This window comes from Haliaeetus albicilla, chromosome 22, assembly GCF_947461875.1.
Source record: "Haliaeetus albicilla chromosome 22, bHalAlb1.1, whole genome shotgun sequence".
Taxonomy (NCBI): domain Eukaryota; kingdom Metazoa; phylum Chordata; class Aves; order Accipitriformes; family Accipitridae; genus Haliaeetus; species Haliaeetus albicilla.
Window position 1 is genome coordinate 24,769,760 of NC_091504.1, and position 26,318 is coordinate 24,796,077.

At 51.0% G+C, this 26,318-nt stretch overlaps 3 protein-coding genes across 8 annotated transcripts in view; 2 read left to right on the forward strand and 1 right to left on the reverse strand.

Moving 5' to 3' along the window:
• The window catches only part of NHERF2 (NHERF family PDZ scaffold protein 2), a 40,889-nt gene extending 29,584 nt beyond the window's left edge, over positions 1-11,305 (forward strand). Inside the window, exons 4-7 of the mRNA XM_069810506.1 lie at positions 2,049-2,202; positions 4,751-4,794; positions 5,460-5,522; positions 8,444-11,305. Coding sequence (XP_069666607.1) covers positions 2,049-2,202; positions 4,751-4,794; positions 5,460-5,522; positions 8,444-8,602 — 420 coding nt within the window. The 3' untranslated portion in view covers positions 8,603-11,305. The remainder of the gene's footprint in view (positions 1-2,048; positions 2,203-4,750; positions 4,795-5,459; positions 5,523-8,443) is intronic.
• Positions 11,306-11,892: 587 nt separating this feature from the next.
• On the reverse strand, positions 11,893-18,869 carry NTHL1 (nth like DNA glycosylase 1). The gene is made up of 6 exons (XM_069810507.1): positions 18,759-18,869; positions 17,980-18,227; positions 15,723-15,893; positions 15,000-15,159; positions 13,093-13,198; positions 11,893-12,402 (listed from the first exon to the last, which is right to left on the reverse strand). The coding sequence occupies exons 1-6, from the start codon at positions 18,814-18,816 to the stop codon at positions 12,279-12,281; spliced, it is 867 nt and encodes a 288-aa protein (XP_069666608.1). The 5' UTR covers positions 18,817-18,869; the 3' UTR covers positions 11,893-12,278.
• An 83-nt stretch (positions 18,870-18,952) lies between these two features.
• Positions 18,953-26,318, forward strand: part of TSC2 (TSC complex subunit 2) — a 35,331-nt gene continuing 27,965 nt past the window's right edge. For 3 of the 6 annotated variants that reach the window (XM_069810510.1, XM_069810511.1, XM_069810515.1), the window contains exons 1-11: positions 18,953-19,004; positions 20,271-20,435; positions 21,325-21,411; positions 22,079-22,189; positions 23,043-23,187; positions 23,322-23,439; positions 23,941-23,989; positions 24,394-24,519; positions 24,864-24,937; positions 25,289-25,415; positions 26,076-26,219. In XM_069810510.1, coding sequence (XP_069666611.1) covers positions 20,298-20,435; positions 21,325-21,411; positions 22,079-22,189; positions 23,043-23,187; positions 23,322-23,439; positions 23,941-23,989; positions 24,394-24,519; positions 24,864-24,937; positions 25,289-25,415; positions 26,076-26,219 — 1,119 coding nt within the window. In that variant the 5' untranslated portion in view covers positions 18,953-19,004; positions 20,271-20,297. The remainder of the gene's footprint in view (positions 19,005-20,270; positions 20,436-21,324; positions 21,412-22,078; positions 22,190-23,042; positions 23,188-23,321; positions 23,440-23,940; positions 23,990-24,393; positions 24,520-24,863; positions 24,938-25,288; positions 25,416-26,075; positions 26,220-26,318) is intronic. The other 3 variants (XM_069810512.1, XM_069810513.1, XM_069810516.1) reach the window with 2 other exon arrangements.

Consider the following 26,318-nt stretch of genomic DNA (forward strand, 5'->3'; position numbering starts at 1 on the left):
CTGGGAGCAGGATGGGGCCGGGGCCGGGAGTGGGGCACCGGCGGCAGCAGCTCCCAGCAGCGCGGTGTCACGGCGAGGCGTTGTGTTATTTATTTATCGGTGCTTGGCGGAGCGCCTGGCACACACAAAGCGGCGAGGGGTGAGCTGGCGAGCTCGGAAACCCAATCCCCTCCGTACTCGCTCTTTGGGGCTTTGATAAATATTTGATGCCCCCCAGCCCTTCTGCCCTGGGCGGGCTGGGGGTGCTGGGGTGGGGGGAGAGCAGCCCCACGCTGCCTGGCTGAGCTCAACCAGGGGTGAGCACTGGATGTGAATTGGGGTGACCTGGAGCGGCAGGAGGATGCTGCTGGGGTTACAAGCCAGCAATTGAAGTTGCCGGTGAGATGCAAAGCCTGGGGAGGGGGGTTTCCCTTTCTGTCCTGGCCCTCAGGACCTGCTTCTGCCCCAGGTTTGTGTTCAGGCATCCAAAACACAAAGTTTGGAGCTGGCCTAGCTCAGGCTCTGCAGCGTTCACCTGCCTTGTCCCTTTGCGGTGGGGACAAGCAACCTCCGCCCCTGGGTCGTGCCGAGGCTGTCGGGGGGCTGGAGACCCATTCGGAGGGTCTCCAGCCCCCCGACAGCCTCGGCACGACCCAGAGGCGGCAATTGCTCGTTCCTGCTGTGATGCAGCCACGACTTTGCAGCGAGAGAGACCATGGCTGTCCTGCTTCCCTGGAATGGGCTGCAGCATCCTGGGAGCTGCTGGGGCAATGCCATGCTGGTGTAGCTCAGCTCCCGGGGGGGCTGCTGGGATGGGGTTACCCCACTCCCGGGCTCGGTCCCTGACTCTGGCATCGGTGTGCTCTGTTTTTCGGGGTCTGGCACTGGAGAAGGCAGTTGTCTCTGCAGGCGGTGGAGGAATAAAAATGTGTTGATGCTGGTGATCCCGGACGGCCGTGGCCCTGCAGGAGAGCAGGCGTGTGCAGCCAGAGCATGCAGTTATAACGTCATGTGCGGCTTAGAAAAACAAACAAAACCTGCTGTCCTCTTCTCCTAACGAAGGCCTTTCTGTGTTGGACAGATTTCTGAAGTCTTTGATTTGTTTCAGAAAGCTGTATTAGCAGAGTAGCTATTTTTAAGAGGAGGTTACTCTGTTCCCGGTGATCTCTGCTCCACCAGCGCTCTCTGCCCTTCTCCATCCAAGCTGAATTAGCACATCGCTCTGCCGTCCCGCAGGCAGGCTCCTTTGGATGCCAAAGACAGGACGGGTGGTGAAGGGTGGGTCGAGCTTTGCCGGAGACAGGCTGGAGCATTGAAAAGAGTTTATCGCACAAAAGCGGGTCCAGCAGCGAGGGGCCGGGCAGTGTGGAGACCTTCCCCTGTGGGACAAAGGGTGATTCATTCCCCACCGCGAACAATGCCTCGAAATCACAATTGTCCCCTCGCTGCAGGGAACAATTAGGAGCAGAGGATCATGTTCCCTGGTAGGTCCCGGCTCGCACGCAGGGAAAGGAAAAATGAATCTGTGCAGCAGGCATGGGGACTCGCCCACCAGGGATGTGGAAAATCCACGGATTTCCATCGTGGAGGGATGAACGATGGTGTGGTGATGGGGCAGCCACCTGGGCAGGGCCAAGGAGAAGGACGTGCCAGTGGCACCCAGCCCAGTGCCCGTGCCCATGGTTGCACCCTGTAGCAGCCTGAGATACCTGGGGCACGTCCAAGGTGAAGGCTGGGTTTGAAATCACTGAAGAGGGCAGCCAAAGCGTTTTAGGCAGGACCGGGGTGGGCGAGGTGATGGAGGAGTGTGGGGTCTGTGATTCCCGATGGATGTGTTTGGGATGCAGGCGGAGGGGTGCAGTAACACGAAGGATGCTCTGGCAGAGGCACCGGGCGGGTGGTCGGAGGCTGTGGCTGGCTTGAGAGGGGGAAGAAAAAAGCCTGTAGCCTTCCTATCATCCCAATGGAAATTGAAAAAGGAAAATCCCGTCCCTTAGGGGATGAGGAGGCTGCTCTGGGGGTCTGTGAGCAGCATCTCAGACTTGGGTTCTGATGCCGTGGCTTTGCAGGTGAACGGCATAAATGTGGAGGGCCTGCGGCACTCGGAGGTGGTGTCCCACATTAAGTCCAGGGAGAACGAAGCCAGGCTCCTGGTGGTGGACCCCGAAACAGATGATTACTTCAAGAAGCTGGGGGTGACCCCCACGGAGGAGCACACCAAAGGTGAGACCTCGCTTTCCCTGGGTGACACTACACCGTTCCTGTGACTCACCGTGTCATGGGTGGGATTTCAGAAGTGAGGGAGAGTCACGTTTCCCTTCTGTCTCATCCCTTGGTAGTTTCCTGAGCACCACCCAGCTATTTATAAATAGCGAGAACGCTTCCTAACCTAGCCAAAAAGCAATTTGTTATTTTTATATGGTGAATAATTAACTTAGGAACTTGCTGCCATAAAGCGGCTGAGGGAAAGCATGGTGGGGTTTGGGGGGAGCTGGGCGCTCGGTGAGCGATGAGCTCAGGGAGGGATGCTCAGATGGAACCGGTCCATCTGGTTGGGGCTGGGAAGCCTCTCTGACAGCAGTTCCTCCAGCCCCTCTGTTTTTGGCTGCAGCACCCACACCCTGGGAGACAGGGTGTCTGGTGTGGGAGTGGGTGGACCCGCAGGGTCCAGGAGCAGAGCGGTCTGCCCAGGGTGCTGAGCTGGGGGTCTCGGGAGGGAGAGTGCCATAAATCCCCCGTTGCTCTTTGCTCCGGCGAAGGAGCCTGAGGGTGCATCGAGAAATACCGGAGCAAAACGCCGTGTGCGTGCAGCGGGAAGGGTTTCACGCCACGGCGATCACAGGGGTGGCTGTTGCAGGAAATGTTTTCTTTGCTGTTGAAACCTGGCAGAGAAAGCCGCCTCTCCGCTCCCCGACCTGTTGTGCTGCGGCTCCCGGCTGGGGAGGGAGTGGGGTGCTCCCCAGCCCGTCCTGCTCCCCCCGGCTGAATGGGGAGCTCTGTTTCCCAATACAGCTGTTCCTTATCTGATCTGCAGCCCGGCTCCCTCGGATACTCAATGGGGAGATTTGTCCAAAAAAATAGGTCAAACAAAGCTGAGAAGCGCACGGGGCGAAAGCGGTGTCAGATGCTCCGTGTCGGTTCGAGGAGGAGCTGGGGTGAAGCTGTCTGCTGGCACGAGCGATAAAGGAGCCCTTGTTCCCCGGGGGGGGATGTAGCCAGGGCCACGGATGCATGAGGGGGGGTGCGGGTGGGTGCTCGAGCCCCTGCCTTGGCTCTGCAGCTCTCGCTGCCGTCTCGATGCATTCGTCAGAGATCAAGAACTGGGTCTGGCTGGCTGGGGACGGCACCTGTGTTGATGACAAAGTGCTCTGGTAAATTCTGTTGTTTGCAGGATAAGAGGAAATAATAATTGCGCTCTTTAATCAAACTGCTTTGACCTCAAGATGACAATTTAAAAGTCTTACAGCTGATCCTAAGCACCTCAACGTTTTAGCCAATGAGTATATTTTAAGAGCTATGCACCTTTCGGGAGTAAGGAGATAGGAAAATATTTCCAGACATGCCAAATTTTGAAATAACTTTTTTTTTAAGTCCAGTTCCACTTTAATATTGCTTGTGATTTGAAACTTGCTTCTCATTTAAATAATATTATCTTTTAGCTTCTTATGACACCAGAGACTTTAACATCATCTCTGCTATGAGCCGACTTTCTTCCGATGACCATTGCTCAGAGCTTATCAACGAGTCCAGCATTCAGTGTGATAAAATACTCAAGGATCCCAACACCATAACTGAGGCTTTTGCACCAGCATGCTCTCAAAATTATGATTTGGGTTTATTTTTTTTACAAGGAAAGGTGCCCTGATTTGCACTAGGAATCCCTGCAGCTCTCACTGATCCAGCCCCCAAATCGGTCCTTCGGAAAGCCCAGCCGTGCCCGTACGTGGTGCAGGGAGATGATGGCTCTGGAGCTGTGCAGTTAGCTGCCCTGGGTCTCTGCAGTTGCAAGATGCATTTGGCACCACGTGCTGCTCTTGCTTCACTGGATTTCGGGTGACACAGCGATGTGCATCCACATCATTGTCTTCTGCTGGAGATATGCACAGAGTGAGGGCTTTGCCCCAAGAAGCATTCATGCTTGACATAATTCAGTTATTAATCCTGTCACAATTAACACATCTGTTAGCCTGAGACAGATGAGACGTGGTAATGCCTTTAGCAATGACTTGATTGTGGTGACTGGCAGCTTATCTGCATAAAATTGGCCATCTTGTGGAATATTATTAGTGCAAATCGTTGGAAGTGAGCAAAAAAAAAAGTGCCAGGGTACCTGGGGGGTGGGTTCCTTGCCACATGCTGTTATGACACCAAGGTGCTGATTTCGGTGAAGAACGTTGGGTTGTTTTTTAAGATTTCTGATGAAACAGCTTCTGAAGAAAAATTAATAGTAAAAAAAATGAGACAATGCAAGTTACTTGGTCCCCTTCGTGGAAGGTGTTTTCTTCTGATGAAAGCAGGGTGACATCAAGTGAAATCAGGGGAATTTGAAAGGATTTGCTTCCAGAAGGGCCCAAGGGGGATGGACAGGCTTTTGTGCAGGCTCGGAAGCAGCACAGGACAAAGTCAAGAGACAAGACACGCTGAGCTGGTGGGGTGGGCAGGGGAGAAGGCAGGCTCGGGTGGGCGATGCTGAGGGATGCTTGCCTGCGACCCGAGGCCGGCAATCCCAGCTGAGTGTATTTACCACGTCTTTTCTTTCTGTGGTCTATAGGTGTGGTACCTCAGCCCATGACAAACGGATCCGCACAGACTCAGGTGAGTACTTGCCTGGTCCAGAGTGCCCCGAGGGCTGGGGTGGCTGGGCAGCATCCCGGGTTAGCTCAGTTTAGGGGAATGTGTTGGAGGGATCAAGAGGGATCGGGGGGAGAGGCCAGGCTCCTGGCACGCCAGCTTTCCTTGGCTCCCACCTGGGACACGTGAGCCTGTCGGGATGACTCGCCAGCCTGCGGAGCAGAGAGGGATGCTCATAATGTCCCCAGGGCTCATTTAGCTCAGTTTAACTGCTGCTGGCTGATCTTAATTGCTTCCTGCTGCAGCTTTAATTTAGGGGTTGAACAAGGCTGGTTTCGGGGCCACTTAATCCCTGTTCCCAGTGACAGAGGGAGGAGGCGAGGGGTGGCAAGTGGCTGCCCGGCGCTGGCGGGATGGTCTGGGGGATGCGGGAGAGCAGCGGCTCTGCCCGCAAATCCCGGGGAGCTCCGGGGCGTGTGCGCGCGTGAGTGTGCAGGGTCCCTTCGGCAGGACCCTCCCCTCCAGGCTCTGGCCCTGGACAAGCCAGGCGCTGCTCTCTGCCTGGTGCAGCGGCTGGGGTGTCCGTCCCCACTGGGCTGGAGCATTTTTCTGCCTAGCTTTTTGTTTTGATTTTTTTTTTTCTAATTCTGTCTTTGTGCAAACTGGACTACCATTTTAATTTCCACTAGCTGAATGGAGGATCCACATCTTCATCTCACAGTGACCTTCAAAGTCCTGGGAAGGAATCAGAGGTAAAAACCCCAAACGTTGCCCCTCCCTTTTACACACTATTGTAGGTACATACTTGCCTTGTGGTGCTGTGTAACGATGCATTCCCAGTTTTGTCTCACAGACTTGGGTATACTTATACCCATCCAGCAAACAAAATCCAGGGTTTTCTTTCATCCCTTGCACTGTAGATGTGCATGAAATGGAGCCGTGAGCTGTCAGCAGCTGCTGGTTCCAGCGTGGAGGTGGCTGTGTTGCTGGGATGGATCAATAACTCCTTCAGGTGGCCGGTCAAGGGCTCGGGACCCTTGGGGTGACGTGTGCCATAGCAGCACAAACTGCTGTCACAGAAATGTTCTTTCCCTTCTTTGTCCGGGTGACAGAAAAGCTCATGGGGGATGCATGGCCTCTGCCAGCAGCAGCAGCAGATGTCTCCCGTTAATGGACGAGTTTTGCAAGGGTGCAGACGTGTGCTCCGTCCTGGCTGCGGGAGGACTCACGCGTGCTTGTCCCTTTGGGCATCGTCACCTCGGGGAGGAGGTGGCACTGCCCCAAACGCGGGCAGAGGAGAACGTCGAGGGGTGACGGCAGCAAGTTAATTGGCGCTTCGTTGGGCAGTGACTTGTGCTTGAATAGTTTGAAAGGAGGTGTAAGATGAAAGGATGTCTACGAGAGTTTTGGATCTTAAGTGTAATTATACTGACAAGCTACAGGGCGGGAGGCGAGGCTGGGAAGCTGCGAGGGCAGGAGGAGCGGAGCCGTGAGGTTCAAGTGCTGCTAAGAGGAACAAGGCAGGCTAAAATTTAAAAAAGCCAAGTTGCTTTTAGCTTGGGGCACAGTGAATTTATCACAGTGTTTAAAGGAGCTGCTCAAGATGGGAGGAGCATGGATTTGGTGCCTTGCAGGGCTGGGGCTGTTTCTCTGGTGGAGCCTGGCTGAACACCGCAGCAAAGGCAGACCTCGCTGTGCAAGGGGGATGAGTGACCAAAAGTAAACACAAGGCATAGACTGGTATTCTCTCGGTGTTATTAACTGAGCAGGTTTTTTTTTTTCTTAAAATAAGAAGTAAGGGATTTCTAAACTGCTCAAAAATTTCTTTAGCATGAGGCTCTGCTAAAAATAGAGGAATGCCTCCATGCAGGTGCTCTGCGGGGTCTCTGCTGGTTCTGGGTGCTTGTGCTGTCCCCTGCCCCCAGACTGCTGGATGCGGGAGTCTGACGGCAGCAAGTGCTCACGCAGCCTCCTCTGAGCACCCAGAGCCTCTAAAACATCTCGAACGCCAGCTGTGTCCGAGAGCTGTGGCCAAACGCCTGCAGTCTGGCATCTCCGTTTCTCTCTGAGCATTAAATAATACATGTCCTGATCCAATGGCTGCTGCCTTTGGAACGCTGGGCTGTGTCCTGGTGCCTGAGCATGGCGGTTTGTCCCGTGGGCTGTTTCAGAGATTGCTGTCCCTCCGCTGCACTAGAAACCAGAGTCCCTGGGGGGTAACAGGGGGTTTGCCTGTGTCTCTGCCCCCCAGTTCGTAGCCTGGTGTGCTCATTCAAGCCACCACCCAGTTCAGTTTGCATTTGTAAGCCAGAGCAAAGCTGGAGCCATTACGTTGCAGTGCTGGTGGACGACCTGCCCATGGTTATCAGCAGCGTTTGTGAAATCATATATTTTGGACTTTCGCATGCGTGGTAGGGCAGCAATGCGAGTAGGCAGGCTCTAAAATGTTCCCTTAAAACAGAAGGTCTTGATTCTGTATGTTTGCACACTATTGACAGGAGCACGGTGCTTGCAGAGCGCAGCCGTGCTGCTCCGGGGTGCAGCAGCCGCTTATCCCTGAACCTGGCTCCTCGGGCACCTCTGCCCTGCCCGGCACCGAGACCTGGCAAAGCCTCCGTACAGACATGACTGAAGAAGCAGAAGCTTTAGATAGTGCCCATTATGGAGCTTTAGACTGTGCCCGCTATGGAGCGTGCTGCCCGCCGAAACCAGCTCTGATGAGCCAAGTCTCTGCAGGGATGATGCTTCCCAGCCCTGTGGGGTTTGAGGGGCTCGGAGACCCGGTGCTGGGTCTGTCCCCAGCAGGGATGCAATGGGCCAGGATGTTAATTGTACCCTGAGGACGTGGTGGCTGTCCTTCACCTACTGCAAGAACAAGGGGGTCCGGGTTAGTGGTCAGGCACCTGGGGTTTCTGGCTTGAGGGCACATTGCAGCAGTGGCAGTGATTTTAGAAAGGAAAGTTAATTTTCTTCTTATAAAAGTACTTTTATTAAGCAGATGGAAAGATGCTGTTTTCAATACAGTTCCCAAAGCAAATACTGCCTTGGCTGGCATCTTACGGTGGCCATGCTGGGCATGGCCAGCTGGGTACCCAGGCAGGCAGTGCTGTCCTCCCACGCACCCCCCCCTCCCTGCCTCGGTTAGCCACGGGTGCTCTGGGAGCAAACGGGTGCCAGGGCAGGCAAACACAGGGTGGGGGGCCTTGCCACAACCCCTCCCTGCGAGCCCCGAGGCTCCCCCAGCTTGCTCCCTCATCCCTGCTTTCTGCCTACACCAGGGGCTTATTTTTCATTTTCCCAGCAGACAAGCCGAGCAGCTTGTTTTCCCTTTGGCAACAGCTTCTGTGTTTCTGCTTTTCCACTTCTAGCCGTGGCAGCCACACATTCTTCAGGCGGGGGGGGAAAAACCCCCACAAAATGCAATGTAGTAATTAACTCCGTGGCCACACGGATGCTGCCGCCGCTGGTGAAACCACAGACATGGCACAGGGGAGGGACTTTGACCTTCTGCTCCAAAAAAACCCACCCCTGCGCGTTTGCTTATCGTGCAGCTGGAGGAATCACCTCTCCCGGGGCCGCGCGGGGTGAAACGGTGCAGGACACTGTGGCTGTGCTCATGGCGGTGGGGGGGATGCTGCCGTGGGCTGACATCTTTTTGTCCTTCTCCGTGCAGGATGGAGACGTTGAGAAGAAAGACCCATTTGAGGAGAGTGGGCTGACCCTGAGCCCAACGGCTGCTGAGGCCAAGGAGAAGGTGCGGGCCAAGCGGGTGAAGAAGAGGGCTCCGCAGATGGACTGGAACAAGAAGCGAGAGATTTTCAGCAATTTTTGAGCCTTGCTGGTGGCTGCCGTCCGCCGTTCTCCTGCCCCTGCCCCAGCTCGGACGTTTCTGAGGTGCCTACGCCCTGTCCTTCAGTGTCCATGTGAGATGCTTTGTGCTCTGCTCTTCACTGGTTGCTTTTACAAGGCGTATTTTAAAGTCTTTTTTTTTTTTATTTTTTATTATTATTATTATTGTTACTCACCAGCAATTCTCATAAGACAAATGTGACCAAAGCTCCTTTTCTTGCTTGCTCTTCAGCCCAGTTCTGGCTGCCTGCCGTCCCCCCTTCCTATGAGAAAGGACTGGAAGAGTTTAACTCTTGTTTCTTACCTGCAGCAGTTAGGCTTCTATTACCTTTTTTTTTTTTTTTTTTAATTTGGAGTGTTTGTTTTGGTTTTGCTGGTGTCCCAGGCTGAGCCCCATGGGATGCTCTGTGCCCCTGTGCAAACGTCTTACGGCCTCGTGCCCCCGCCGTGGTGGGGGCCTGCAGGGTGGGGTATACCTGGCACCCCCTCCCCAGCACCCCATCTTCAGCGTTAACTACTCACAGGATGGGAAAACGGACAGTGGCTGTAAATCGCTCTTGGTGGCTTTGCTATTGAAAAGAAAACATTTGTTTTGTTGTTGTTTTTTTTTTTTTTTTTAATGAAGTCCCATATGTTTCCAGTTAGTTTAGGAACCTCCCTCCCCACCAGTGACTTCTGCCCTGGCAATAAAAGCCCCTTTTTCATCCCCGACAGCTCTGCAGAGGGGAGAGGGCGGGATTTAAAAACAAAACCCAAACCCAACAGCCTAAACGCCACAGGCCTCACCGTTTGCAGCCGTCGATGCAGCACCGAGCAGCAGGGGAAGGCAGGGAGCGGGGCCAGTCCTGCCCCGCGGTGCGAGGAGCGGTGCTGCCGGCCCGGCTCCGGCAGCCTTGCGAGAAGACAAGAGCCACGAGATGCTACAAAAACTCTTTGGACAGACTTGAAAGCCAGCACGACCCAGCATCTGTTTCCAGGGAGGAACGCGGGGATGTGGCTCTAGCTGCGGGCTTGGTGCTGGGGAAGTGGGGCTCAGCTGTGGCCGTGCCTGGGCGCTGGGTCCCGGAGCAGGGTCCGGGTCCCACCTGGTTTGTTACTTCTGGGCTGGTGTTTGATGCGTAACTGAGTCTCGGTCTCGCTGTCAGTAGGGCACTCTCGAAGCCGTGGGGTCTCCGTGGGGCTGGCTCCGAAGCAGGCAGTGGTGTGATGGAGTGGGCGGTTGCTTATGGCCTCCTTTGAAAACACCCTGCTTTTGGTATTACAGCGTCAAAAATGTACCTTTAAAGCATTACAAATTAAGCCCATTTAAGCTCTTTATTACTTGCCTTTGGCTGTAAACGAGGGAAAATGACTAGTCTGAACTACAGCACTCTCGGAGGTTGCAGACAGAGGTGTTTTACCAGGGCAGGGTCCTGGCTGTGATGGGGCCGGTTCCTTCCTTCCCACACTCCAGCAGCTCCCCGAGCCCAGCCACAGCGGCTGCCCAGTATTTCAGCTCAAATGCCAAGGGAGCAGTGGGAAGGGACTGGGCACAGCAGGACAGTCGAGTACAAAACCGCTTTCCCCAGGTAAAAGCAAATGGCAGCAATCACTTGGACATCGATGACCGTTTTAAAACACACGGCTGTGATTTTGCTCTGCATTACTCCAGCACTGCTGTGTTCCAAGCCCGTGGCCTTTGGGTTAGTCAGTGCGCTACGGATATCGTAACGGCTCTGTGTATTTCCCAAGTATTGAGCTAAAAGGTGCCTTATAACATTTACTGCTCTCCTCTGCAGTGGGTTGGGGCTCAGCACAGCGCTGAGTCGGTGCGGGGCAGGGGGACCGCGGCAGCGGAGCCAGGACATAGGGCTTCACCGTGGGGAGCAGCTGATGCCCATGGCTGTTAGCTGGCTGGCAGGAGAGCATGGAGAGCCTCAGGGGTGAAGGAGATGAGTTCTCTTGTACAGAAGTTATCTTTTAGGAATGTTGATGGGCTGAACAGGTTGAAAATAATGACTTTGGAGAGGAACTGGTGCAGGTGTTTGGCTATTGGTAATGAGACTGGCAGCAGGATGATGGCTCAGGATGCGGAGAGGTTTGCCTCCCCTCCAGGACTCTGCTATTAACAAGACGCCTCTTCCCTACCCCACTTCAAAGACAATTACCTGCTCTCTTTTTGGCCCTCCAAATATTTGCTTCTATAAATCGGTAATCTTTTGAAGGAGCCCTTCTTTTTCATGGTATGCACATTGCTTCCCGTGCCTGCGTAGCCAAACCCCAAGCAGTGCCCTGGTCTGCACAGGGCAAAGTGTTCCCCATTACACTGACCTAAATGTCACGCTCTCCGATGCATGTCAGAGAGCAAAGACCTGTTTGTGAATACCGCATTTCTTGTACAAGACTGGACCACTGTAGTTGAGGGGGGAAGAAAAAAGAAAATGTAGTTTTGAATGCAGATCAAAAGAAATCAGGTGTGCAAATCTGTACTGATAAGATTTTAAAATCTTAATCTCTGCTTAGTCCGTGGAAACTGCTCCTGGTTAAAGCACTTGCTGTATTTCTGACATCTTGTAGCTCAGTAGTAATTATTCAGTTCCTGTACATTTAACTTGGAAAAAAATCAATAAAGTATAAGGCTGTCAGCTGCATTGTAAAAACATAATGTACACTGTAACGTCAGTAATAAACTTCGTTTTCCCATGTACTGAGTACTTATTTGCTCGTTCCTCATCTGTTTGGTAGGGAACTTCAGAGCGGAATTACAGCCTTCTTTAGCACATTATAAACTTTGCTTCCTCCCTTGCCTGTTTAAAGAGTAGCTGAAATTATTCCTTTGAAGCTCTACAATGAAGTCAGCACTGCCCTTTCTTTGAAGAACAAAACACAGACAGTGGTGGTGTCCCTTCTGTCAGCTTCTGAGGCACACACTAGCCTGGCTCCCATGGCCACTAGAACCCTTGCTGGCACACACAGAACTGAGTGCAGTGCTGGCTGGTCTCCTGCCCCCCCAACCCCCCCTCCTCTGCATTACCCCCTGCTCTTCTGCCACCAGGATCCAGAGGTCACTTGTCCAGGCGGCATCCTCCTCTGATCCTGGCTCATGAGGTCTGCAGTTGTACCTTATTCATTGCAGTGCTCCTCACTGTCTGGGCTAAGCAGGCAGCTTGGCAGGTTGTGCGCTGCCTCTTCTCAGCTGGCAGGACTGGCTGCTATGGTCTTACACTTTAGTGAGGTCACCCGTGCTCTCCTCCCCCTGCCCCGTGTTGCACAGATGCCAGCAAAACTCATAGGTGGAAAAAAACCCCACCACCTTTATTAAATGTGTATTTACAAGCAGCAGCAAGTCCCCTAGGACAAAGCATTTCTCTCCAGCTACTCCTGACGCGGCACAGCCTGCTGCTCTGCTGGGGCATGCTCAGGCATTCATACGGGGGCTGGAGCCTTTAGCACTGACGCAGCGGGACTGCTGCACTTTGAAAGACCCTTTTTCCTCTCGAGAGCTCAGCCATTGCCAGCGGCTGCTCCCTCCCCAGAGATGCTGAGCTGGCTGCAGCAGTCTCCTGTTTCCCTGCAGTCACACAGCCAGCCCCGTGCAAAGCACAGCTTTACTAGGGCTCAGCTCCGGGCTGCTGCTGAGCTGAAGTAGCTTTGTTGCTCTGTGAAGACCGGATGATCCCTCAGGGTCTCTTAGCAGCTGGGCAAATGTCTTGATTGAGGCACTCATTGCAGCGAGGATTCACAGGCAGGCAGGTCTGCTGACCAAAGCCTACCAAGAGCCAGTTTATCTCCCTCCAGAGATCCCTGCGGTGAGAGGAAAAAACATGAGCTTTCTGATACAGCTGCTCAGAGGGGCTCAAGGACAGCCTGTGCTTTTAAATGGATCCCTTTTGCCTACTGCCTGTTCCTCTTGGCTTCCCAAGGCGCCTGGAGGCAGCTCCAAGCCTCCTGCTACGAACAGCCCTCCTAACCTTTCCTGATCCCTCTGAACTGGAGTGGGGAGCAGGGGGCAGACACACTAACTGCCTGTGGTCATTCTCTTGTGCTAAGGCATGTGCCAGATGTTGAGATGCAACACAGTACCTGTCAGCTGGCATGTGATACTGAAGATTAACCATCAGTGAAGGCCAGAATCTAACCATGGTCTGATACTGCTGTGGCCATTAGGCTCAGCAAGGTCCTGTGTAGAAAAGGACCTGCCTTGGGTCACGGTAAACTTGCCAAGCCAAGAATTGGGCATCAAGACGTACAGGTACCTGGCTGCACTAGTGGCGATACATATATCTGATAGCCAGGAAACAACCAAGTAGCTGACATGCTGCTGCTGCAGCTCTCTGGGAGAGAAACACCTGCAGACTAGTTCCCCCATAGAGAGAAGGGACCCAAAGTGCAGTCACTGAAAATGCTATAAGCAGGATTGTGTGCAGACATGGCTCCTGCAACTAGCTTGAGGGGCTTGGTGTGGAGGAAGGAGGCTGGGGTCTCGGGCCTCACCTGGGCAGCCAGTCCTCTAGCGCTACCCGAGTTTCCTCAGGGTATCTGGTCTCCTTCTTCACCCACTTGAGCCTGTTTGTGATCCTGTGCACATGGGTGTCCACAGCTAGGAAGGGAGAGCCCAGAGTTTAGGTGGGGGCAGACACACCTGAACGGAGAGAGCACAGCCAAAAGCTGCCTGTCACAGCACACCAGGTACAGCACCCTGCATGGGCTTCCTCCACGGGCAAGCAGAAACAGGCAGGTGAAACAGGAGGGGAGGTTCACTCACAGAACAAACGTGCTGCTTTCTTCCTAGGCCCAGAGCCAAAAGCAAGATGGGATGGATATCTCTCACACCACGCAGCTAGTGACACGCTCACACAATCTGACCCAGCCTCCCTTCAAAGGCTCGCACGCTCTGATCTAGCAGGCACAGGGCAGCCTGTCCCGGGTTCTCTTCCTCCCCGTGTTTCAGCTGATGTTACGCAAGTTGCAATCTCTGCCCCTTAGTTTACCCAGATGGAAAACACATTTCATAATACCTACCAACACAAGAGGGTTTATGAGGCTTAAACGAATGTTTATGAAGTGCTTTGAGCTAAAAAGCTCTGAATGCAAAGTATATTATTGTTAGATCAGCAGCGATAAACCTGTCTCTATGGCTAATTGGGCAAAACCCAGGAAATTGCTGTAAACAGGAAGACTAAGTCTTGCCTCCTAAATCAAAACTGAGCACACAATTATTTGGAAACAGTTGGCTAGTCTGGCTCCCTCTAGACTTCCCTCCCCCACAGCAGGGAGAGAACAACAGACCCCAAGCGCTGTCGAATCTAGTGCAAGAGCCACATTTCCTACAGCTGACGGTCACCAGTGGGGCTGCAGGAGTCAGCTGCCGCCCGCGCTGACCTTGAGTTGCGTGCTCGCTGCGGCAGGAGTCATTCATCAGGTGGAACCACTCCTAGCTTTCCCAGGGCTCCTCCATTAAGCAGCAAATACACTTGGAATATTAATTTGTCTGAAGGGGCCCCCAGGCCAGGCAGCCCGTCGGGACCCTGCAGCTGATCGTCCAGCCCCATCTGCCGGCTACTGCGGGCAGCTCTGCTGCCAGCCATGCTCCCCAAACAAGCATCGTGCAGGAGCCAACCTGCCCTGGGTCTGGCCTGGGCCCATCTCCACTGCAGACCTCCTCCCAGCGGATAGCTGCTGAGGCACACAGCTCCACAGGGTACAGCTATGCGCTCTCCTACGCTCTCTGGTCAACAAACATGGCAAATAAACAAATGTACCTGTGGCCACCTATCCCAGCCACGGGAACTAAAACACATCAGAAATTCTGTAGCTACAGATTGCCTGAAACCATTTATTTCTACCACCCATCACGAATTACCGGCTTCAAAAGGTAATTTTGACTAAGCCCTGCTTCTGCCCTCTTACAGCTTGCGTAACAAAAATCTCAAATGAGATTTGTTTAAACAGAAGCAACCCTGGAAAAAAAATTAACCTCAGACTATCCTACAACTATCCCCAAATCACAGAATTACCGCCACCTCTCTTTCACTTGACACCAAAGAGATTTCAAAGCATTATTCTGCTAGCACATCTTTTTGGATGCCTACTCAATTAGGTAATACTTGCACTGCTTACCAGCATCTGAGGGGAGTGACTGCCTATAGGGATTTCTGCTATCAAATATGGGGAAAACCAGTAGCTGGATCCGTGCTTAAATCCTATAGCAACTCATCTGCTGTGAGTGGTTGAGGGTCACATCCTTCACCCACCCAAATACTCTGCAGATGATTAAATAGAAGTGATGCTATCAGGCTCCTGGGGCAAGCAGTTTACCCAGCTGCAATGCTTCCCCTCTGCCTGGGGAATGGATCAGGCAGGATTCAGGAGAGGAATGGGGAAAACATGGTCCAACCTACCTATCCCAGACACACTGTCCCAGGCAATGTTCATGGCCAAGTAGGCCATTTTGGGCCCAACTCCTGGCAGCTGCACCAGCTCCTCCACAGTTCGTGGTATGTCACCCCCATATTTCTGCTTCAGAATGGCTGTCGTCTGCTTTATGTACTTCACCTTGTTCTGGAAAACCAAGGGGAAAGGCAGAAAATCCAAGTTGCCCTCCAATACAGGGAAAAGAGACAAACAGCTCAGAAAACAAACCATTCCCGAGTGTATGTGACATGCGAGGGCACACATTGGAGTTTGCAGAAGGGAGACAGAGGTCTTTGATTTCTCCTTTAAAGCAAAATGCTGAGACCTGATTAGCTCTAACCTTCCCTGCGCACTCCAGGCACTGCAGCAAACAATCTTGCTGTGAATACAAATTGCTAAAACTAGTGTAAAATACAGCCTTCAGCTTGACTCCAGGGGAAAGATCACCACAGGGCACGGCACGCAGGCTGAATACCAGCTGGGAGAGTGTCTCTCAGGAGCAGGGCTGGTTCGCACCCGCCTCCTGCCTTGATCTCCTGCTGTCAGCTCAGTGACTGGCCACGAGTGCAGCCTGCAAAGGACAAGCCTGCACCCGCTTTGCGCTCCTCTCCTGGGCCTCTGAGCTGTCTCAGACAGCTGCATTGGAGCGGAGGACAGCGGAGAGGGTTCCCCTACTTGCATGTCAGGTGCTGCTGCGATCCTGCACTCACCCTCCAGAATCCTACCGGGTAAATGATCTGCCCAAGTGTTGCATCATCCATCTGCAAAATACTGTCGACTGTGAGGCCATGCTCCCTCAGGCGCAGCATGGCAGCTGATGTCACCTGGTCCTTGGTCTGGCTGGAGAGCATCAGTGACAGCAGAACTTGGTAGCGCATAACCTGGGGGAAAAGAGACAGTGATACACCCCAAGATCTCTGAGAGGATCTGGCCACCTCTGGGGCTCGGTTCTCCCATCCAGCACCATCTTCAGTCCAGTGCATAATATGGACCTACCCTGGTTCAGCTGTATCCGTCTACAAGAGGCTGGAAGGCTGCAACAGAAATAATCCATAACCTTTTAATTCTACCACACAATAAAGACAGAAAAGAAACACCTTCAATCTAAGCAGTCAGCACGCATAAAAGAGCAGAGAGCAGCTACTGTCTGCTGGGATCTCACATCCAAAGACGCCAGTGCTTAGCCACAAAGGGCCAGACAAAGCTTCTCCTGATGACAGGATTCTCAGGAGACCCCACAGGACATAGAAGTACAAATGCCCAATGATTTTTCATGCAACTTCTGCTCTAAGCAGCTTCCGAAAATCCCAGCCCTTTCCCACTAGACTTCAGTAAGAATTGGGTATCTGGCTCCAGTGAGCTCCTTACGAAACCAAATCTAAAGAACTGGGATGACAGAGACTGGGAGATGAAGCACAAAACCCAGAAGTTCCACTGATGCCGTCATGCAGGGTTTAGCCCAGACCATCCACCTCCTATTTTTGAATTGATTTTTCCCCAGATGCAATTCTGTCCCCACCAGAATGAGGAGGATGATGCAACTAACCTGGACTAGCCCAGAATAACGTGGGATACAATCCTTCCTCCAGGTATCTTACAAACAAAGTTAACAAAACTGCAGGCGCACCAGGAAAAAATCTCCAAGTGCATGGAAATTGTGTGAGGAGCACTGGTGTGTGCTGAGGGTTACAACATCCACTTTTTCTTGGAAGCAACAACCCTGCTTCCCTAGGGAAGAAAAGTTATTTCTGTATCTTGCACCACGGTCCCTCTGGCCCCACAGCTGCACTTGGTGCCAGCCCACATGGCTGTGGAGCGTGTGATGCTGTCTGAAGCTGGAGTCAAAGCTAACCGTTTTCCCCAGGGATCCAAGCCCAGGGCACAGTACCAGCAATAAGGACAACGCTACATGCACTGAAGCTGTGCAGCTGTGTCTTTGAGACCCCTCCCTCAGAGCCCTGCAGGTTGCTGTGGAGCATACGACTCCCACTGCTCTGCCAAGCCTGCCTATGGGTTATCTCCATGTTCCCACACCAGCGCTGTGCATGGAGAGCGCAGCCCTGCGTCCCAGAGCTGCACCACGGCCTCACTCCGCTTTGTTTTTTGTACTGATGCAAATGGTCCCCTCGGAGGGAGGTGTCATCTGGGGCCTTTGATTGTGTTCCCAGGCTTGGGGAGCACACTGCCATCCCAGCATGGCCCTTCCTTTCAACCAGTATCCCCTTAAAAGTGGAATGCAAGAGGGGAGGAAGGCAACCTACGCTTATGTGCTGCTCTGAAGAGCATAAAAGCAGCCTGGAAAGATTTTTCTCGGCTCCCCTTGCCTTCTCTCTGTACTGTTTTTGCTCTGTATTACAGAGCCATCTTGCTGGATACTTTCCTTGGACTCCTACAGAATTTTTTAAGAAAAAAGGGACATTCCTTCATGTCTTGCCAGCCTGCCTCTGAAGACAGCCCTGCCACAATACACTCTGAGGCTTTTCACTCTCAAGTCCAAAATCATCCTATTTTTGCCTCAGCTCCCACTCTAGGTTCAGCCTGCTAACTCTTCTGGCAGCAGTTTAAGCAGAGGACAAGGGCCTTTCAGAGCTGTGTTTGCTAGTTGGTCTCTCATGCCCAGCATGGGGCTGAATGCAAGCAGAGAATAGCTCAGAAAACACCCACTGCCATTTCACAAGGGCTGTCTGAAGCCAACAAGCCCAATACCGGAGTAGCAGCAGCTGACTCTTCTCCTCTAGCAGGATGAACAGTTTCTCTCATATGCACACTTCTGCGATAACCTCTTGTGGGACCAATCCCAGCCTAGAGTCCTAATAAGCCCTGTGTTTATTCTTCTGTTCTGGAGTCAACCAAAGTGGGACATATATCCAGGGGCAACATGAGGATGAGGGAGGCTGGAGGGCTGTGGAAATGGGGCTGTATTTCCATGTGCCTGCCTGACGGAGCAGGGCAGCAGGTCATTGTTACCTGTGGAGGTGCGCTGCTGTCGTAACACTTCTCCACTCCCATCTCATCGACGGGAGCATCTCTGTTCCTCCTCATTTCCCGGATGCGCTCCAGCTGCTGCTGCCAGTCCCTTGGCTCCCAGCGCGGTCTCTGGGGCTCAGTCGCCCCTTGCTCAGCACCATCCCCCTGCCCAGATTCGTAGGCAATGGTGACACTCTTCCTCCTCCTGCTGCGCCTCAGGATGCCAGCTGTGCTGGGAACCTGGCTCGCTGCAAGAGAGTGGAAGAGAGATTTTTCAGGCCTGAGGTCAGGGGAAAGAAGCCTTCATCTCCCACCACAGCATCGCTCCTGTGTGCCAGCAACCACCCAGGGGACCCCGACGAGGGCTGAACTTGTCTTCCCCATAGTCCCAACCCAGCAGCAACACCTCACATCTAACCGGCACCAGCCGCGGGGCGAAGAAGGGCTGGGAAAGACCCGGGAAATAGGTTGACAACAGTTGGGGACACATGTCACGCTACGGGGACGCGTGTCCCAAACACACAGGAGGCTGCAGAAGGACAAGATGCATCCCCAGGCCCTCGCCCAGTGCCACAGGCGGGACAGCCGCCGGGTTCCTGCCACATCCCGGGCTCCGAGGGAGACGTGACAAGGACACCATGCCCCCGGTCCCCCGGCTGGGCCTGGGCCCTCACTCCCCCTGCTTGCAGGCCCTCCCCTCCCCGTGCTAAGGCCGGGCCGGGGCCGCACAAGACCCCACCAGCCCCGGGAAGCACCGATCATCCCCCCCCCCCCCGTACCTCCGGCCGCCCCCCGGGCCCTGCCGAGCCGCCGGGCCGCGGACACGGCCGCGGACATGGCGGCGGCCCCAGAGGGGGCACTACCGGCCCCGGCGTGCACCGCGGCGGGAGCGGGCGCCGGAAGCGGCGGGACTTCCGCCGGGGGGGCGGGGCGCGGCTCCGGCGCTTGGCCGGCGGGGGGGGGGCGGGCCGGCGCGGAGCGGTGGCGAGGGCCGGGGGCGGCGGGGCCGGGCCGGGGGTCGGCGGGTGAGTGAGTGAGGGAGGGAGGGAGGGAGGGAAGAGAAGGAAGGAAGGAAGGAAGGAAGGAAGGAGAGGGCGAGCGGCCGGCCGGCCCGTTACCCGGGCTGGGGGCACTGCCCGGGCCGGGGGGTCTGGTGGGGCCTAGCGGGAGGCGGGGCCTTGCTGTGCCCCGGGGTGTGTGTGTGTGTGTGTGTGTGTGTGTAGGGGGGTCCCCCGTCAGGGAGCCGGGGTGTGGGGGGGGACCGACACCTTCGGTGTATCCCCCGTTGTGCGTCCGTAAGGGGTTGTGGCATGTCCCGGGGTGGTCGTGGTGGGATTGTGGTGTGTCTGGGGGACGGCGGGGGGGGGGGGGGCACTGTGCCATGTCCTGGGCTGTGTTAGGGTCTCTGGTGTGTCCCCGGGGGCGGTGGGCTGCGGTGTGTCCCCTGGTGATGTTGGGCCGGTGGCCATGGCGTGTCCCCTGGGATGGTGGGACAGGGTCTGTGGCCTGTCCCCAGGGAGCACAAGGGATTGCTGTGGCCTGTGCCCCGGGGTGTGGGGAAGGCCGTGGCCTGTCCGGGGCGGGGGCACAGGGCACAGCCGGGGGGTTGCTGGGTTTGTGCAGGAACGTGGGGTGCTGGGGCTGTGCCAGCATGCGAGGAGCAGGTGTCCTGCTCTGGGCTGGGTGTGGGGGTCCCCGAGGAGCAGCGGGTTGGGGCTGGCTGGGGAGACAGTTTCTGAAAGATGTTGTTGATGTGCTGTTGCTGTAATGGGTGTGCTTGTTCTCGGTCCCCCTCTTTCTCCTTGCCGTGGCAGCATTTGGATGTTTGAACGCTCAGATTTTTAAGTCCTTCCTCACATCTAGCTACTTTCGACATCTGCTTTACAGTGCTGTGTGCTTGTCCATTGCTTTTGGACTGGGAACAAATACTTCAGCTCACACCCGCCAAAGAGTGTGTGTGTGTGTTTATACTTCAGAAATCAGCCCAGAGGTTTTAAAATGGTGGTTGCTCTGTGAGGGATGTGGTGGTGCTGGGCATTCGGAGCTTCCAGAAAATAGTAGCCCAGAGGTCCACATTCCTCAGATAGCTGCAGGATGTGGGTGCTGAAGGCAGGAGCAGTGTGGGCTCCTCGCTGTTTTGTTCTCAGTGTTGGGCTTCTCCCTTGTTTGAAACAGCTTGAGACACCAGAGCTTTTTGTCAAGGCCACGTTGTGATGGCTGTTACTGGTGTTTTCCTGCTTAAAGATTCCCCTTGGGCCTCCCTTAATGGAAACCCTGTTCTGTATTTGCAGGGGCTCAGTGCTGCTTGCTTGTCAGCAATGGCAAAGCCTCAGAGCAAGGATTCTGGACTGAAGGAGAAGTTCAGGAATCTCCTGGGGCTGGGAACATCCCGGGGAAGCTCAAAGTCATCAGAGGGCAAGCAAACGGAGTTTATCATCACTGCGGAAATACTCAAGGTGTGAGAACTGGCCATAGTAAAGGTGGGGATAGTGCCTGGATTACCTGACCTGAGAAGATTAGAAGGAGGGCTTGCTCATTCTCCTTGCTGTTTTGACATGCATTCCCTCTCAGATCATGCCTTTTTACCTTGTATCTCAATTCATTCTCTGGTGAAATGGATGTAAAACTCACCTACTTCAAAGTTACAGCATTTTAGTTATTCAGTGGTTGAATACTTTTGAGATATTTGATAGGATGGTGTTGCCTTATGTTGGGTTACAGGGTGTTTCCTCAAAATACGTTGCTCTTTTTTTATAGTCTGAGCTTGATGAAGTTTATGTGGTGGCAGTTAGCACAAGCTGGAAACTGTTTCTATTTTATGAAAACGTTACGGTTTTGTGAAAATGAAAAAAAAAAAAAAAATTATTCCAGTAATTGGTACTGCAAGTCTGTAAACAGAATAGTTGGCACACAGGGAGGGAAACGCATAAAAGGGAGAAGGAGACCAGAATCCCTTCCTGTCTGTGCTGGAGCAGCCAAGCTCTTACCCGCTGGAAGGCTGGGAAGCTGGACTTAACGTCCCTCCTTTCTCTCTCCTTCTCCCGTGAACTGGGTGAGCGCCACAGCCATTGAGTTACTAAATTTTCTGAAGAAAATTAGGTATTCTGTCCTGGAGGTGAAGAGCTGCTTGGCTCCAGTTCTGTGAAGGTTCTAGTTTTGACCAATCATTTGCTAATGGAAAAAAGTTTTTGGAGAAATTCCTGAAAAGCTCCAGTGATGACTAATGGTTAGATCATTTTGGACAAATGTGTAATTTATTTTTCAGTGTTTCATGATCCCCTTTGAGAAATGAATAAGTGTTTCTAGTAAGATAAACTGTTAGCTTATTTCTACATTTCTTTCCAGGAACTGAGCATAGAATGTGGATTAAGTAATAGGATACGAGCAATCAGTCAAATTTGTGAAGTGGCAAAGACAAAAAAAATTGAGGAGGTAAGTTTCAAAGTGTTCAGTGAATATTGGAAGGATGAAAATTTAAGCAACAGCTCTTAACCTATCGTAAGAGGCTCCTGTAGTTTAGACTGCCTTTTAAAATTGGTAATCCCAGAAGCTGTTTTGTGCTGTCCAAACCTGTAAAAGGATGGCTCACATGCCAAGGAAATTAGTCTTGTCCAACCTACCAACTGTGGAGCAGAGAGGACATAGCTGACGGGCTTCCTGAACTGAATGGGAAGAGAATGCTGCGAATGTTCAGGCCCGTTCAGGACAGTTCGTGGGAGATGATGTTAATCCTGTAGAAGAGGTGTTTGCTAGCTCATTCTGTTTTGTTAATAAGCAACCTCAAATTGGTTTTACTCATGTTGTATTTGGGTGAAGGTTTCTGCACAAAAGTTCAAACTGAAGTAAGTGTGTGAATGAAGAACTTCAGTTACTGGGGTGCAAGTTGTCAGGTAGGATGGGATTTGGTGTCTCTCATGTGGTTCATCTGAGCTTATGACTGGGCAGGTGAGAGTGTCCCTCAGAAAAGAGAACTATGGACATGAAATCCCTGGAGATCTTGTTCATTAACTTGCCATAATTAATGACTGACCTATGGGTTAAAGATCCCAGAAGCAGCTTAATTTTCCTACTACTGCCTGTCTCCTATGTTTGTTTTCAGCATGCAGTGGAAGCAATATGGAAAGTGGTAGCTGATATGCTCCAGCCAGAGCGCCCTGTGGAAGCCAGACATGCTGTTCTTCATCTGCTAAAGTCAATTGTTCAAGGACAGGTGAAAACAAACTAACTGTAGAAGAAACACTACACTTAAACTAGGGTTTGCGCAGAGAATGAATGTGAAAAATATTGGGTGGCTCTTTTCTATAACTTTCCATGTTTCTTATTTCGGTTGTGCCTAGTGACTGGGAAGAGGAAGCGTTTTAATTTAAGTCTTGGTTTGACCTCATAGCAAAACTTTTCATACAACTCATAGAAAACTTTTCTGGTTTGGGGCAACATTCTTGAAAAAGAGGAAATACTTTGGGTTAAATTCAGCATAGTACAGCAAATTTTGTATGGTCTTTGCCCAGACCTGTTAGTCCTAGTCTGCAGCTGTTTTTGATGTTTCAGCATGTCAAGTATGCAAGAAGTTCTGTATGAGATGCTTTTCTAGCCTGGCCAAGTTAAGCATACTATGAATTCTTGAGATTTCACAAAGTGTTATACAAATGTAAGACTGTATCAAACCAAAGTTCTAGTTTTCATTATTCTGAAAAAATAGGGGTAGATGCTTATGAAAAGAATAGGCATTGATTCTGGTTTGCTGGCTTGGTTTTTTTTAAATGCTCTACTGGCAGTGCTGTCAGTTGCAGTTTCAATGGATTACTTTGTGTGTTGGATGTTGTTTGTGTGTTGCTGGACAAAATGCCTCCAGCCCTGAGTGCTGATAGAACAGATAGAGAAGACCTGAGTGATTGTCAGTGGAGGTTGGAGGTATTTTCAGGAGACTTTCATAGCCTGTAGGAAAAGAAAATAATTTCAGGCGTGAAGATTACTGTTATAGACCTTGATAAGGTCCATGCCTTAACTGTCTTTTTTCATTAGTGACACTGTTATCCACTCTCCTCCCTGCTTTTTTTTTTAAGGGTGAGAGATTAGGGATCCTCAGAGCACATTTTTTTAAGGTTATTAAGGACTATCCTTCCAACGAAGACTTGCATGAACGGCTTGAAGTGTTCAAGGCTCTAACAGAGAATGGACGATATATCACCTACTTAGAAGAAGAGTTAGGTGAGTATTGTCTCTACCCCTCTTTAATTTGGTGGGAATAAGTCAAGGGACAGGCATCCAGTGACATGAGAAAAAGGTAGGGATAACACTTTTGGGTAGAAAGCATATTGTCACAATTTGTTTTCCTTCTTTAGCTGACTTTGTACTACAGTGGATGGATGTTGGTTTGTCTTCTGAGTTCCTTCTGGTTTTAGTGAACCTGGTGAAATTCAATAGCTGCTATCTGGAAGACTATGTAGCTGACATGGTCCAGTAAGTTGGGGTTTTTTTGTTTGTTTTTTTTTTAACTCCTACATGCTTATTCTTGGTAAATTACAGGAGAAAGCTGCAAATCAATATACAGATAAGTGGAATCTTTTTCATCCGATCGGGATCTGTTTCATTCCAGGTCATACCTGACATTTCTGACAAATACTTGATTTTCCCTTCTTACAATGTTCAGATCTGTTTTAGTTTAACGGCATGTGCTTTTCCCATTTCATGTGGTGGACCTGATTGCATTTCTCAGTCTTACAACGGGTCTCTGCTTTTGTATTAGTGTAGGAATACTGAGTTGTATTTAAGTGCAACTTTAAACTAACTTTATAAAGAGGTTGTAGTGTTCAGTGTCTCTAGGAGTGTTATGAACAATTCCACAGTAAGGGGAATGATAAGTAAAGTAACATGCCAGTTTACTTGTCTGTTTTGGCTCTTTGTAATTTGCCTAAAATCATATTAAGCAAACAACTGTAATTAAATGTTCTTTCCTAACAGCAAGATATGCCTCTTGTGCATTCAGACTTCCTCATCTGTGGACATAGAGGTCAGTAATTTGAGTCTCTTTTAGTACTTTAGAATTCTTTGAAATTCTTTGAAACTGTAACTTTTACAAACAAAATCAGATCATCAGACTCTTCTCTCAGTTTATTCTCATCTTATGAGAGAGCTAATACAATCTTACGAAGTATTTCTAAGCCATTTGATCTCATACACCAATAATCATTTTATTCTAAAACAAACAGAGCATTGATAAATTTGATAAGTGAATCAATTTTTCAGCAGTGCTTTTTATGGTTTACTTTCCATCTCGCAATAATTAAAAAAAAAAAAAGACATATATGTATCCTTTTTGACTTCTAGAAGATTGCCTGGGTCTGCCAGGTTAGCATTTGACCTGCTTTATTTGTAGAGAAGTGTATAACCATTTTGTCTTTCTCTTTCCCAAAGATTTCCTTGCAAGTCCTAGATGCAGTTGTTTGCTATAATTGTCTGCCATCAGAGAACCTGCCAGTATTTATCATCACTTTGTGCCGTACCATCAATGTGAAGGAGCTCTGTGAGCCGTGCTGGAAGGTCAGAACTTTCTTGTAGTTTTGTTTTTTAATGAGTTTGCTGTTTTGGCCTCACAGATGGAAGTGTCGGATGTGCCTGTGCACATCTGCCATAAATTTCAGTTTGATTTTAAGAGTAAATTAGAAGTTGTTTCACGTATTAAGGGATCAGCACATTGTTAGTGTAAGTCGTGTCATGTCCGTGGAATTTACCCATGGTTTCCTCTCAGCTGCTGCGACAGGCTTCTGTTGTGGCATGGGAATAGCTGGACACATTTACTTACCATAAGCAGGCATGATCGGCCAGCTAACTGCTAATGCGTGTTTTAACAATTGGATATTTAAGCGTTCTGTTTGAATTTGCAGCTTATGCGCAACCTTTTGGGAACTCATTTGGGACACAGTGCCATCTACAACATGTGCAGGATCATGGAAGACAGGTAAAGAAGGTGTATCTAAGAAAACCCAAGGAATTCAGTGGAGGTCCTGTTGAGATAGATAGGGAGTCACTGACCTCAGTAGAACAAGCTGAAGGTTCTGGTGCTTAGAAGGGAATTCCCTTCTTAGTTATGCTGCTGAATTGCTCATTTTTTTGGCTTTTCTGAATTTAATTTTCCCTTGTTTAAAGTTGTACTAAATGGTTTTCTGCTTTTAATGTTTGTAAATTGGTGTATAAGGCTCTGATGTATAACAGCTGGGAATTCCTACTCTGACAGTGTATATTCCTATTGACTCTTGTATGCTAAAATAATTGTAGCATGGTCTAAGACTTTCCTTCATTCTGTTCTTAGAGCTTACATGGCGGATGCAGCGCTGCTGAGAGGAGCTGTGTTCTTTGTTGGGATGGCTCTGTGGGGTGCTCATCGCCTCAATTCACTCAAGAATTCCCCAACTTCAGTGCTGCCTTCATTCCTCAAGGTAGGATGGGATGCTGGAGGAACTTTTTAATCAGGTATATATCTGGAATCTGTACAAATTTAGAACAAAAATGTGGTCCCTTACACCAAAGAGATCTTTGTATGCATGAAGGACGAGAGGCAGCAATCGCATAGGGGGTGAAGCATGGGGAAACAATAAAACAACAGAGGATTTAAGTTTGAAACTGAGGCCTCCTCTGGAATATCTTTGTTGGCCAGAAAAGTGAAGTCTGAATTCTTTTTATCAAATACCTGCATTGTGGGTACTTTAGCTTAAAAAATAAAAACAAAGCAAAAACTTTCACTCTTTCCAGTGTGTGGTACAAAAAGCGAGGGACGGTGTCTTCAGGGACAGCCTCAGAGCTCTCAAAATTGTCATCCAAGTGCATCAAGCAGGAATTACTAGCTTTAACCTCATGTGTGTTTGCTCTGTAAGATGGGACTGTATTTGCCATCTGATCTACAGCTGTTTGCAAGAGTGCATAACTGCACTTTATAAAATGGTTCTTTGCTTTGCCCTTTGTGTGTATAGACTGGAATATATTTAACTCAGACCTTCAGGCTAAGTTCCTAATTAGTAAGACGTGTTTCATTTGAATTTAACAGGGTTTCTGATCACTGCTTTCCAACTGTTAACTGACTGAAATGCTTCGTATTCCAGGCCATGACATGTCCCAATGCAGTTGTGTCTTACGAGATAGTTCTGTCCATAACACGTCTAATAAAGAAGTATGGAAAGGAGCTGCAAGCTGTAACGTGGGATATCCTTTTGGACATCATGGAGCGATTACTGCAACAGCTGCAGGTAAGTGTTGAGCCTGTCTTGATGTGCTTTCAATCAAAAGACCTTGCCATAAATATTTTTGCAAATTGATGTCCTGTTTGTACACTCTAGTGAACTTTG